Genomic DNA, 13,908 nt, shown 5'->3' on the forward strand with positions numbered 1-13,908 from the left:
GTACTAAATATAGTACAAGGATGTGAATGAGATGGGGATCTGTCCAATCAATCACTGTCACTTATCATACCGATTAACCATAATAAAACTACATTTTCCATAATCTTTAATGATGGTCTCATGATGCAGAACTGCAGAACACCAGACAAGTGTATGCGCGCGCCTTTCGCTGTCAATGCAAACGAAAGAAAAGAAGCAAGAGAGCTAAAGCAAAGATTTTTAGAACTAACCCAAGATAGACCACAGCCTTTCCAATCGGAACAATGAGTCATATTTGGCAGAACATGCTGGGTGGTGGGCAGAGCCAAGGACAAGCTAGTGAGATCATATTGGCGCGTTCTCGTAAACGTTTGCATGTTTCCGTTAGGGAACGCGTACTATGTGAAGTGCGCGTGTGCAATACCTACATTTTCCTTTGCAGTCCTTCTAAACAACGCGATTAAAAAACAACTTTGGCAAATAATAAAATCTACAAAATGTAGTTCACTCTGTTCATAACATAATTTAGTTTTAAGAACAGAAAACTGTATTGAGATCAAATGTTTAATCGGCCAAAATCCATCTCGTTCAACTTCTCCCACTGGACTTCCTCTCACTGCCATATGTGGAAGTGAGTGGAAACGCCAAGCGGATGCTTCACATGTATACATCCGGTAATATATCTATCTCATTGTTCTATCTGTGGTTACAGCTAAACCCCGCAATAAAGACAAGATGGCAGGACTGCCCCGCAGGATTATTAAGGTAATTATTCAGTGATTTTGACTGAATATTGTTATTGTGTGTGACAGATTCATAAAACGAGCTAATGCTGAAAAGGCTCTGTACTGTTAGCAAATGAGTTAGATTGCATTTGCACCAGCTGCAAAGTTAACTACTTCCGTTTCTTCCCTGTTCCATAACCGAATAAGTATTTTCGGGTGGGTTAAATACGTCCACGCTTGTAAAAAATGGCGGATAAATGTGGTGTTTGTTTATTCGTTAATACACTATACACCGTGAATGGAACATATAGACAAAAAAGCGTTAGCAATCACTATAACTAGCTAGCTAAAACGTTAGCCAGCCACCCATTCCAAATAGGCTAGCTAACCGTAAATGTGTTGCAAGGAATAAGCAATCAATTAAACAGCCTATTCTCTTAATTGTGCCACAATATAAACGGCTAAAATGTTTATTTTGGGCTAAATTGCTCATGAATTAAAAAATATACTTTAACCTTTATTAAAGGGTCAATTTAGCAGGCTATTTACTAATCAAAACATGACCATTGTGGCAGATATTTTCCGCAAGGCCTGTGTTAGCTAACTAGCATAAGAAGTTATAGGCAGTGGCCAGGAGACACGGATAACTGCGTACATATTTGGGGGCCAGGGCATAAGCAGGATTTCAGTTTAACTGAGCTTCATTGAAATGTATAGTTCGATTCCACGTACCAGTCAATAATTTATCTGATTAGAAAGCTAGGTAGTCATGACACCCATTTGATAGCATTCAGGGCAATAGTCCAAGACTCAACAAATGTTTTTGTTTAGCAAGCTACACAAGGATTATAATTATACTTCAGACATCGACTATGCAGACATACGTTTTGGGGCGGCAGGGTAGCCTAGTGGTTAGAGCGTTGGACTAGTAACCGGGAGGTTCCAAGTTCAGACCCCCAAGCTGACAAGGTACAAATCTGTTCCTAGGCCGTCATTGAAAATAAGAATTTGTTCTTAACTGACTTGCCTTGTTAAATAAAGGTAAAACATAAATAAAAATACGCTAAAGAAAGAGATGAGGCCTACATACACCAGTATACTAGTACAGTGCCTTCAGAAAGTATTCATATCCCTTGACTTATTGCACATTTTGTTGTTCCAGTCTGAATTTAAAATGGATTAAATACATTCTTATTTCCGTCACCCATCTACACTATTGCTGGGTGATATGGCCTAAAAATCTTATGTTGGTAAAATATTTGAAATATATATACATACACACAGTGTTTTATTTATTTTTATTTTACCTTTATTTAACTAGGCAAGTCAGTTAAGAACAAGTTCTTATTTACAATGACGGCCTAGGAACAGTGGGTTAACTGCCTTATTCAGGGGCAGAACAACAGATTTATACCTTGTTAGCTCGGGGATCCGATATAGCAACCTTTCGCTTACTGACCCAACGAGTCGAAAGTTTGGACACCTACTCATTCCAGGATTTTTCTTTATTTTTTACTATTTCCTACATTGTAGAATAATGAGTGACATCAAAACTATGAAATAACACATATGTAATCATGTAGTAACCAAAAAGGTGTTAAACTAATCAAAATATATTTGAGATTCTTCAAAGTAGCCATGAAACATAGACTTTCGCAGTCAAATTTGCAGGCTAAAAGTTGCTACTAGTTGGCCTATATCCTATGGTTCTTTTCAACATTTCAATCTTGATCCCCTCCCACAAAAACAATGTCCCCCCACACAGGGAATGTTGAGCTGTTGTTCCCTTTCCCAAGTTCATGTCCTGTGCCATTGCAAGTTGTCATTAAATCAGTGCTGTTGTGCTAACAGAGAAGGACAATCGCGCAGTGGTGGCGGGGGGTGTGTGAGTAAGGGAGGGAACACACATGATGGTTACATTGGTTGGATGTGGTGGGAAAAGGAGAAGTTCTGGGAACTGTTCCCAGTGAGCTTGGCCCCCTGAGCCCCTATGAGTGTGCGACTGGTCCTGGAGCCACTCACTTGACTGTGTTTGTACTGTGTGTTTTTGTCTGTGGGTTATCTGAAACATTTCAGGAATCTTGCTCCGAGTTGCATTTGGGGAAATAAAAAACAGCAGCAGGAACAGTGGCTGCTGCTAGGCAACTATTCCCCCCCCTCTATTAGTTGTCTGTCTGTCAAAGCTGCCTGTATTATAGATCCAGGCTAACACAGTTGATTTATTAAGCTACATTGCTCTGTTGACCTGGGATGTCATTCAGCCTGACCTGTAGCATCATCATCGTAGAGAGAGGCTATTTATTGTCTGAAGAGTTCTTGTTAGGATTATGCACTTATATTAAGTATACACTCATGAAATGAAAATTTCTAAAGATTGGTATTGGTGTTTTAGGCTTCCATTTAGGCTGTTGGAAAAATAGATATAGGCAGGTGAAGGGGAATAGGCCTAGACCTGTAAAGGTTATTGCTGCACCTGCAGTATTCCTTCAGTGGCTCCTTGTTGTACACCTCTCTGGCTCAGGTGTGTAACCCAGTCAGCCTCATGCATACCATAAGGATGTATCAGATTCCTTTTGCTCCATCACATTGAGATGGGTGTGAGTTTCTACAGGTCACAGCCCTGAGTCTGGGACAATTGGCTGCCATGATGAGCTAGTCAGCCTATAGTCTGATGACGTACTCTTGCTGCTGCAGTGGTTGATGGGAAAGTTAACCCTAGTTGTCACCTGGGTCATATTCCTTAGGACACGCCACAGAACAATTTTTTGGAGCCTAGTTTTGTAACGGAAAAAATAAGCATTTGGTTGGTGCTTAATAATAATAATAAATATGACTGTGTCACCTCCAAAAGCCCTTAGCACATTGCAGAGAATGAGAGAAATCTGACTCAGCTGCCTGATATTCTGCTTCAGGTGCTATTGCAGCCAGCTACAGAGTGTGTGTGTGTGTGTGTGTGTGTGTGTGTGTGTGTGTGTGTGTGTGTGTGTGTGTGTGTGTGTGTGTGTGTGTGTGTGTGTGTGTGTGTGTGTGTGTGTGTGTGTGTGTGTGTGTGTGTGTGTGTGTGTAGGCTTGAGTGATATACTATATACCGGGGTATTTTCTGGGTGTGTGATAGGCCACTGAATAAGTTAACTAGGACTAAAAGAAATCTAAGATGTCACATAAATTATATCCAGCTACATGCACTTGGTTTGCAGTCTCCTTTGTAAGCAACTAGGCTAAGCGTAGTGAGTCACTGGTTGCTGCCAAGTTGGAGGTGTGGCCCAGGACAGGGTGCTTGTGTTTTTCCCATACATTTGATGGAGAATTGTTAGGCTAGATATTTTTGGCTGTAGGCGATGTCTTTGAAAGATTGATCAGTACTAATGCTGATTAAAAAAGGGTAAATCTAAAATGTGCCATTTTTCTTCTATTGTTAGGGATGAGCTAGCAAGGGAACATAAACTTGTCTGCTGAACTATGATTACCACCACTAGATTGATAGATTCCAAATGGGAAAGCACAGAATGAACATTGTGGCAGGTAGCCTACATGCTAAGACAACTACAGGACGCTTCCTGAAAAATGAAACCTTTGAAATATTGAAAGTAAGCAAAGGCTATGTGAAAGTGGGGTATTTGTCACAGTTAACAGCATGCTTTTCAAGAGCTACTAGAGGGATCAGGGCAGGCTCTATCTAGGCCATGTGTCAGGAATGACATGGGACAATCTGTCCTCTTGGAGGACATGTAAAGGACAGTGGATGTCCCGTTCGTCAACTGATTGCTCAGCTTGCTGTTGACGTCTGGCTGCCGACATTCTCATACGGCCGGCACTCTTCCGGGGTGCTAATTACTCTCGACAGGCAAATACTATTGGTGTGTCCGAGCCTTTAGACTGCTTTTCACATAGGCTAGGCCTAACTTAGGTTCTCTGTTCTAGTCTAGACAAATACTCCAAAATCACACAATGGCAGAGGTGCATGAAGATGGAAGAATTTAGATATGGGGTCATTGTTTTTAGTGCTGCCCACAGTGTTTTTAAACTACGGCGCGCGACATGGTTCAATGTGCCAGTAAATTAACTTTTTCATTTTTGAAATTGCTGCAGTCTTGGAGCTAGAATTTGGATCATGTATACTATGCTAATGCTTATAAACAAAACAGTATTGAAGAGTAGTGTACAAAATGTGAACTTAGCAAACAAGGCATTTGTTCCAAGAATATGGGGACCGCCGTCTTTAAGCATCTTTGCCATTGTCACTGGCTACGTCCCGATTCCCTGTCATGGATTTCCAACCATTGGACTGGTATAAGAATAATAATATATGCCATTTCTCAGGTGCTTTTATCCTAAGCGATTTACAGTTGTGCATATATTTTGCATACGTGTAGTCCCGGGTGTCAAACTCACTATTCTGCCATTGCAAGTGCCATGCTCTACCAACTGAGCTACAGAGGACATTGGCTGGGGGGAGTTTCCTCATTAGAAGGGAGTATGCAATTACAAACTTTGGGAGAAGGGTGGAGAATCAGCCACTGTACCGTTCCTCACTGTGATTTTGTGTCTGTATTTGCATCGAGGTATACCCTGTTTCTATGTCTGTTTTTGGTTTGTCAGGAGACTCAGCGCTTGATGGCTGAGCCTGTCCCAGGCATTAAGGCGGAGCCTGACGAAGGGAACGCCCGCTACTTCCATGTGGTCATCGCCGGGCCCCAAGACTCACCCTTCGAAGGTGGCACGTTTAAACTTGAACTCTTTCTCCCCGAGGAATACCCCATGGCAGCTCCAAAAGTACGCTTTATGACCAAAATATACCACCCCAACGTAGACAAGCTGGGAAGAATATGTCTTGACATCTTGAAAGGTAAGAAACGCTTGACTCTTTGTTTTGCACCAACATGGTAGCCCGGCATCCAAAGTAATTTTGCTACGTTTCACAGTTGTTTCAGTTCATGTTAAATTAGTTAATAGGGAGCATTTCAACATGGCAAGTTTTGAAAAAAATGATTTATTTGTCAGTACGTGGCTGCTTGAAAATTAAGATTTCGGCCTAGATTGTTAGCAATAATGGAGCAAATGATGTCAGTATTGAAAATGTTGAGTAGGTAGATGTTGCAGGTGCAGCTGATACAGGGTCAGATATTCCTTTCATACCCGTAATAGTTTTGGTTAGGTTTGGGAAGGGATTAGGGATGCAAATTTCTGTCAATTTTGCTGCAGACTAACTGACCCTCACTAACCGGTCAACAAACAGTAAAAAAATATATATATATATATATATATATATATTGTCGTGGAAATTTCCTCTATTTACCAAATCATGGGAGCAAACCACACACACACAAGTCAGAGTTAGTTATCAAAGTCCATCTTTAATTATATGAGCACTATCACAACCCTGTCTCTCAGATCAATTCAGTGTCTATCAATGAATTCTCTGAGAGTCCCTTACACATTTCAACTGAGAACATTTATAGCAAAGACACACAGGATAAGACAGCATCGGCATAACTCATTGTTCAGCTTTGTCTCCTTTCTCAAACTCAGAACCATAAACCAATCCTCCATATCAACAGGCATATATCAAATCCATCCTATCTTGACAAGATCACAGAGACACACTGACTGGCACACAGACATTGTGGAGCCAAGAGATACACGCTTGACCTCTCCCCTCTCTCCGTCCCAAGCAACTTAGTCTTGACATAGAACAGATACTGCAACCCCGCCACAGTATTATATAAAAACAACATTCTGATGAGAAGTAACTTACAAACATATGATGAATATAAAACATCTTACCTATGTTACCAACCAATTCTGATTATTCCCCAACAATATATATATATCAGTAAAATGAGGTGGCCAACAGAAAATACTATCAGAGATCTGTATATAATGACGAGATGCTTATGTTTCCACCCTAACAATGGGAGTCGTCCCAAGGCGGGGAAAGCAGACGACAAATTTAGGCCCAAAATAATCCCATAGAATTGCATTGGACTTATTTTAGACAGATTTTGCGAGAGTGAAACCTCTCACTTCGCCTCTTCCTCTCTGATACTAACGTTATTTATGCATACAAGGACCTGACATTTTTCAAGAAGAGTTTAATGGAAACATTCATGGTAGCAAGCCAATAGTCTTACAGTCAAAAGGCTATAGCCTATTATTGAACATGCAACTCCTGTAATGAAGCAGCTAATAAAATGTAATTCTCAAACATTTGGCCAAATGTAATTTGCAGAAAACACAGTTCTAAACAGCGCACCTAATGTGAGCAGTTCCATATGTGACAGAGATGAACAGCTCTGTTATAAACAAAGAGGGGGACTCTAATAGCAATAGCTAGGATTGTGCCTTTGGCTTCTGGACAATGAAAGAAAGTTGATATGAAAACCAATATAACTGGAGAGAAGGGCTGGTCAATGGCAGTCTTTATAAAATAATTATCTTCTGTGGATGGATTTTGATAAGGCTACTTTGAAGCAAGGTAAGACATTATTTGAAGTGAAGTAAAACGTTCAGGTTCCAAACCATTTTAATGCCTCAAGCTCACATTGCAAAGTGGTGGGTGATCCGCTGATAGTAAATGGTAGGCAGGCAAAAGCATATGCATCTGAATGGGAGGCGTGCTTTACGAGTTGAGATTGAGAAATAAAAATGCCTCCTTTTTTTAAAATAGTGGCAACCAACATTATCTGATTATAGGTCTGACATTTAGGGATGTCTACCTTTCTGGAAATATTATTTCCCTTCATAGCTTGTTCTCCATCTTCTTTTGAAATAGGGAGCCAATTTGTTTTCAGCACTTTTATTTCTATGACTGATAAAATGTGTTCTCATGGCTCCCTCTGCAGCAGACATCTGAAACATGGAACATCAGTTCCAAAGTATCATGCTAATATCGTATCCTGAGGTCCCTGGAAATTCCCAGCCCTAATATTTGACCTGTTTTATCATCAAAAGTATTTAGGTACAATCCAGGTGACTGATAACTGATACTGGGGATATGAGACCGCATTAACTGTCTGTCACATTGCTGCAACTGCTCTGTTTGTCTGTCATACACAGCATTAAGTTCAGACATATATATTTTTTTACATTTTATTTAACTAGGCAAGTTAGTTAAGAACAAATTCTTATTTACATTGATGGCCTAGGAACAGTGGGTTAACTGCCTGTTCAGGGGCAGAACGACAGATTTGTACCTGGTCAGCTCGGGGATTTGAACTTGCAACCTTCCGGTTACTAGTCCAACGCTCAAACCACTAGGCTACCCTCTCACTGTGTTAGAATCAAGAGCGAGCACTATGAGGGATTTGCCTTTTTAATCTCGCTCAAAAGATCAAGAGCCTCTCCGATTACACTTTTGACCTCTCACTCAAGCCGCATCTCCCCATTGCTGTGACATGCCACTAACTGCCTATCCACTGCCACATCGCTCAAAATAGAAACATTGTTCAAACCTCTCTCCTGCCTCCCTCGTTCTCCCTTTTTCCTCCTTCCTTCATCCCTCAAATCTCTTCACAGATAAATGGTCTCCAGCCTTGCAGATCCGTACTGTCCTGCTATCAATCCAGGCATTACTAAGTGCTCCCAACCCTGATGATCCTCTAGCGAATGATGTTGCGGAGCAGTGGAAGTCCAATGAAGCTCAAGCCATAGAGACGGGTAAGTCTAGATGAAGCCCGGCTCTGTGGGGAGAGTCTATAAGGACACTCATGACCTGCAAAACGACTAACTAAATTCTAAAGCTGACCCTTACCATAACCAGTTCTGAAATTAAATATGGTTTTACAGGTGTATCCAGGTGTATTAAATATAGTTTTACAGGAGTATCCATATAGCCTTTTCTGGCTCTGAGCAGTGCACTCCTACCCCCTCGCCACCCCCACTTGCTTGGGTCGTGTTCGTTATCGCATGCAATGGAAATGTTAAAATGTATCGCAACAGAAAGGGAAAATGAACTATTCTTTTTAGACTAGTCCAGGTAATCTTCCCTGTTTCAGTCCGTTCTATTGTGTGGTGCCTAATGAACACAACCTTGTTAAAATTGTACTTCAGCCTCTAAATGTAGGCTACCATTCAGCCAATCCAACACTGAATCATATTGTTGAAGATGCTTTATCTTGCTGGTAACTATAGATGCTACTTCTAATAAAGTCATGACTTCCTTTGATAAACATGTAACTGTTATATTGTAGCTTTTTCACTCTGTAGCCTATCATGCAAAGCAAGTACAAATGTGACAAAGTTAACTTGAAGCCTCAACAATTCTATTGGAAGACTAATAATGAACCAACTCTCAACAGACACCAAAGCATGTTGTTTTTTAGAACAGACTATAATGGACCTAGTCTTGCTTTCTGACCTCATCTCTCTTCCTTATTTTGTGTTGCAGCCCGGACATGGACCAGGCTTTACGCTCAAAACAACATAGAAGTGTAGAAAACGTAAAACAAGCGGAAAGAAACTGAGCGGGAATTCAGTGTGAGAACACACTCCTTATTTCTGCCAAGACCTCTTCTTATTCCTACTTCATTTGCATTTAAAGGACACCGTCTTGGAGAAAAAAAGGTATTATTATAATAAAGTAAACATTTAAGGAATATATTAAAAAAGAGGAAAAAGACAAGTAAATTGGTGATTTTAAATGCACATACGGGAAGAAAAAAAACGTAACTTGTCATCTTTGTCCTAACTCACTACTGTTCAGATGCATGGGCAGCCAGGGTTGAGATCTAACTCACCACCTGGCTTTATTTTCCATTGATTTGGGAGGAAACTGCCAACCTCTGCTTTTAACTAGCTTCGTACAGAAAATGTAAAAAACGAAGTGTTTGTCTGTCCCATGTTTTATTCGGAGGGGGTGGGTTGGAGGGAGACAGTCTGGGTTCTTGTCCAAGATGGCCAAACTTTAAAAAACTTTTCTTTTAACTTTGTTTTCTCTTCTGATGCTGGTTGTTTATTGAAATCCGCTGATTAGCCCCGTGTAGTAGACACACCCTTTGAGACAGGCTATTGTTGGACTCATTACCCTGTTGAAGGCCAAGCCGCAAAACAAAATCAACATAGCGCCTGTAACATGAAATACAAAGTAATGATATAACGACTAAACAATGAATCTGAGTCTGCCACCATCACGTTTAACTGTTGCAACCACTGTCCGTGTAGAGACCCTAAGGTAGTCTTGTGGCGGAGGGAGGGCAGTATGGAGTGGGATAGGGGTGGCGGGACAGGAATTCCATAACTTCTGTATTAGGAATATATTGTTTTTCTCGTCTCTCCTTTTTATTTGATATGTATGTTTTCCTGACATCGGCTGACATGGCTCTTTTAGCTTCTTGTTCTTCCTGTTTGTCACAATCTAATGCTACAAGACACAACGGTTTACTTCCTTCCCATGGCATTAATTTCCGAAAAGTGTAATGAGTTGTAAGTTCTGCTGTGTGTGTGTGTTAGGGGTAATTTTGCTCGAGGAGGTTGGGGGGAGGTAAGGGTAGGTGGTTAGGGGTAATGGGGGAATCGCAGGAACTAACTCCAAGAGATCAATGAAGGCTTTTGTCTCAACTGTCAATATTGGTATTTGGTTTGAAAAGTCTGTATTCAATTCACTGTTTGTAAATTCATTATTTCTATTGAACTGGAGGGGTCGGGGGGGGGGCACGTTTTCCTGTTCTCCAAATGGTAGGAAAACAGTCCACCTGCATTTTTTTCTGTAAATAAAATATGTTGATTTAATAAGAAAATGTGTGCCTTTATTTTTTTTGAGGAAGTAAGGATGGCAGGCTAGGACTTACGGTATATCCTCAATTCTGTTGTTGAATTGAATACATTGAAGTCAACAGGTCAGATTCAACAGTGAAGCATGACTGCTGAACATTGAAGTTGAATCATGACTGCCCTTGGGTGAATTCAGAAAGAAGAGTAACCCTTGCTTATTGCCAGACGGTCTTAATCTTTACTCTGGTCCTAGATTTTTTGACAATTACTGAATGTATTAGTCTATTCTTCAATTGATATTGTCAAAGTCAGCCACCTCATGGTGATACAAATAACATTTTCTCACACCTTCAAAATATATTTATATTTTTCTGTGCATATTCCCTCATCCAAAACAGCAGGGACACTGAGAATTATTGTGTAGCAGAGAAGGTGGCTCGTTATTCGGTTTACCACTAGAGGACAGCAATGTAACGTTAAGGTTGATACTAGTTTTTGTTAGTGTTGCAGATTTGACTGAGCTGGCTTCAATGTAAAATGTATAGGTGGTGAACACTGCTTTCAGTCTCGGCGCTTCGAGGGCAAGAGTGCAGTGTTTTCTTATGGACCTCGAAATGGGGAAATCGACTTGCCCAAGAAGAACCAGTTATGCCAGATTTTAAAGTAGACTTACAGTTAACCGTAGTTCCGTTAACTTGAAAAGTAGACTGACAACTGAGTGCGTTTCAATGTGGCTTGAGATATGCCTAGTTATTGAAATGTACAATTCCATGGTAACAGTGATGCTGAGATGTAATTTTAAAATGTATTCTAGACCACCAATTATTGCAAAGCTAAACAAACCATACAACTCTATACACAATAACGGCTTTGCAACCTTTGGTTTTTATTTGACATTTTAAAGGGACAAATATGAGTCATCAAATTGTTAGATGGAATTAACCACATATAATCGTAGCATGGCGCTGATAGGTGGACACGGCGCAGTACGGAGGTCAGCAGGTTGTGGTGCTCGCGGGCCACAGTGGTTTGGCGTAGGGAATATGTGTGTTGACAACGGCAACCAGCATGTTCGGCAGGCAACACTCCGGGATATGCGATGCTTGTATGCGAATAGATGAATAACGTTTAAATTGGATTGCCTGAAGATTTCTTTGGAGATATTGTGTGCGTGGTTTCTTGTTTCTCTCTTGGCCTAGTAAAGGCACTTGACTTGATCTGGTTAGATCCCCCATTCACACCACCTTTCGTATTTCCTTGGAGCACGGAGATTGCAGAATATATGATGAAGTTTAAACCCAACCAGACGAGGACTTATGATGGTGAAGGTTTCAAGAGACGAGCGGCATGTTTATGCTTCAAGAATGAAAAAGAGGACGAGGTATGGATGGGACTCACTAAAAGCACGTCACTTCGATACAGCTACGACTTTTTTTTATCTTTTTTTTATCACTTTAGAACCTACGCGGCAGGTTAGATAAATTAACGTAGCAGGATAGGAACATTAAATTACGGTTTGCGAAAATGCTCTCCAAACCTGCTACGAAAAGTCACTTGTATCGAAGTGGCGTAGCTTTAGGGAGTCCCAGGCTGAGAGTCGAGATGATTGGTTAGATATGGGACATATATTCACATTACTGACTCATCACAAGAACACGGCTTATTTAACCAAGTTCAAATGACAAGTTCCTTAAGATTTTGTCTACTTCTGTGACAAATTCCTAAATCAAATCAGATATTATTTGTCATATGCGCGGAATACAACAGGTGTAGACTACGGTGAAATGCTTACTTACGAGCCGTTTTCCAACAAAAATGCAGGAAATAGTAGCACAATAAAATAACGAGGCTGTATGCAAGGAGTACCGGTACCGAGTCAATGTGCAGTACGAGGTAGTTTAGTGTTGAGATAATAGGGGTAAAAGTGACTAGGCAATAAGGATAGATAATAAACAGTAGCAGCAGTATATATGGAGAGTGTGTGTGTGGGTAGAGTACTGTGAGTGTGCATAGAGTCAGTGCAGCAAAAAAAAGGGGGTCAATGCAAATAGTCTGGGTAGCCATTTAATTAACTGTTAAGCAGACTTATGGCTTGGGGGTAGAAGCTGTACAGGAGCCTTTTGTTCCCAGACTTGGCGCCCTGGTACCGTTTGCCGTATGATAGCAGAGAGACAGGCTATGGCTTGGGTGGCTGGAATCTTTGACACTTTTTACGGCCTTTTGACATCGCCTGGTATAGAGGTCCTGGATGGCAGGGAGCTCGGCCCCAGTGATGTACTAGGTTGTACGCTCTGTAAGCACCTTACGGTCGGATGCTAAGCAGTTGCCTTACCAAGTGGTGATGCTGCCAGTCAATATGCTCTCAATGGTGCAGCTGTATACCTTTTTGAGGATCTGTGGGCCCATGCCAATTTTTTTCAGCTTCCCGAGGGGGCCTCTTTTTACGACTGTTGGAGTGTTTGGACCAAGATAGGTCCTTAGTGATGTGGACACTGAGGAACTTGAAGCTCTCGACCTGCTCCTTCGATGTGAGTGGGGGCGTGCTCAGCCCTGCGTTTCCAGTAGTCCGCGATCAGCTCCTCTGTCTTCCTGACGTTGAGGGAGAGGTTGTCCTGGCACCACACTACCAGGTCTCTGACCACCTACCCATAGGCTGTCTCATCGTCGTAGGTATTACAGACTAGGTCAGGGAGAGGTTGAAAATGTCAGGTCAGAACATGCTCTGAGTAAGCATCCTGGAAATCCGTTTACAAACCTGTTTAAAACCTTACTGACATTGGCTACAGAGAGAGTGATCACAGTCGTCAGGAACAGCTATTGCTCTCATGCATTGTTCAGTGTTGCTTGCCTCGAAGCAAGGCATTTATAGTGTCTTCAGAAATTATTCATACCCCTTGATTTATTCCACATTTTGTGTTACAGCCTGAATTCAAAATTGATTTAAAAAAAATCTACACCCATTTACACACAATACTGCAATGGCAAGATGAAAACATGTTTTTAGAAATTCTTGCAAATTTATTGAAAATGAAATACAGAAATATCTCATTTACATAAGTATTCACACCCCTGGGAGTATTCAATGTCTGCTTTTTAAAATTTTACCCATCTACCAATAGGTGCCCTTCTTTATAAGGCATTGGAAAACCTCCTTGATCTTTGTGTTTGAAATGTGTTTGAAATGCACTGCTTAACGGAGGGACCATTTGTATGTGTAGGGTATAGAGATGAGGTAGTCATTCAAAACTCACGCTAAACACTATTACACACAGCGAGTCCATGCAATTTATTATGTGACTTGTTAAGCACATTTTTACTCCTGAACTTTATTTAGGCTTTCCATAACAAAAGGGTTGAATACTTATTGACAAATTTTTCATTAATTTGTAAAACATTTTGAAAAAAATAATTCCACTTTGACATTATTGGGTATTCTGTGTAGACAAGTGACAAAAAAAATCTCAATTTAATCCATTTTAAATTCAGGCTGTAACAC

The 13,908-nt window shown here is 40.8% G+C and overlaps 2 protein-coding genes across 2 annotated transcripts in view; both read left to right on the plus strand.

The window, feature by feature from the left end:
* Window positions 1–636: 636 nt before the first annotated feature.
* LOC135509193 (ubiquitin-conjugating enzyme E2 N) lies at window positions 637–10,438 on the plus strand. The gene is made up of 4 exons (XM_064929640.1): window positions 637–744; window positions 5,304–5,550; window positions 8,220–8,360; window positions 9,091–10,438. Exons 1-4 carry the CDS (start codon window positions 715–717, stop codon window positions 9,135–9,137), a joined length of 465 nt encoding a protein of 154 aa, XP_064785712.1. The 5' UTR covers window positions 637–714; the 3' UTR covers window positions 9,138–10,438.
* Window positions 10,439–11,450: 1,012 nt separating this feature from the next.
* Window positions 11,451–13,908, plus strand: part of LOC135509194 (diphosphoinositol polyphosphate phosphohydrolase 3-beta-like) — a 31,683-nt gene continuing 29,225 nt past the window's right edge. Inside the window, exon 1 of the mRNA XM_064929641.1 lies at window positions 11,451–11,793. Coding sequence (XP_064785713.1) covers window positions 11,695–11,793 — 99 coding nt within the window. The 5' untranslated portion in view covers window positions 11,451–11,694. The remainder of the gene's footprint in view (window positions 11,794–13,908) is intronic.

This window comes from Oncorhynchus masou, chromosome 22 (assembly GCF_036934945.1).
Source record: "Oncorhynchus masou masou isolate Uvic2021 chromosome 22, UVic_Omas_1.1, whole genome shotgun sequence".
Taxonomy (NCBI): domain Eukaryota; kingdom Metazoa; phylum Chordata; class Actinopteri; order Salmoniformes; family Salmonidae; genus Oncorhynchus; species Oncorhynchus masou.

Coding starts and splice junctions, on each gene's coding strand:
- LOC135509193 (XM_064929640.1), top strand. CDS start 715: ATGGCAGGACTGCCCCGCAGGATTATTAAG. Junction 745..5,303: donor TGCCCCGCAGGATTATTAAG/GTAATTATTCAG, acceptor TTGGTTTGTCAG/GAGACTCAGCGCTTGATGGC. Junction 5,551..8,219: donor ATGTCTTGACATCTTGAAAG/GTAAGAAACGCT, acceptor ATCTCTTCACAG/ATAAATGGTCTCCAGCCTTG.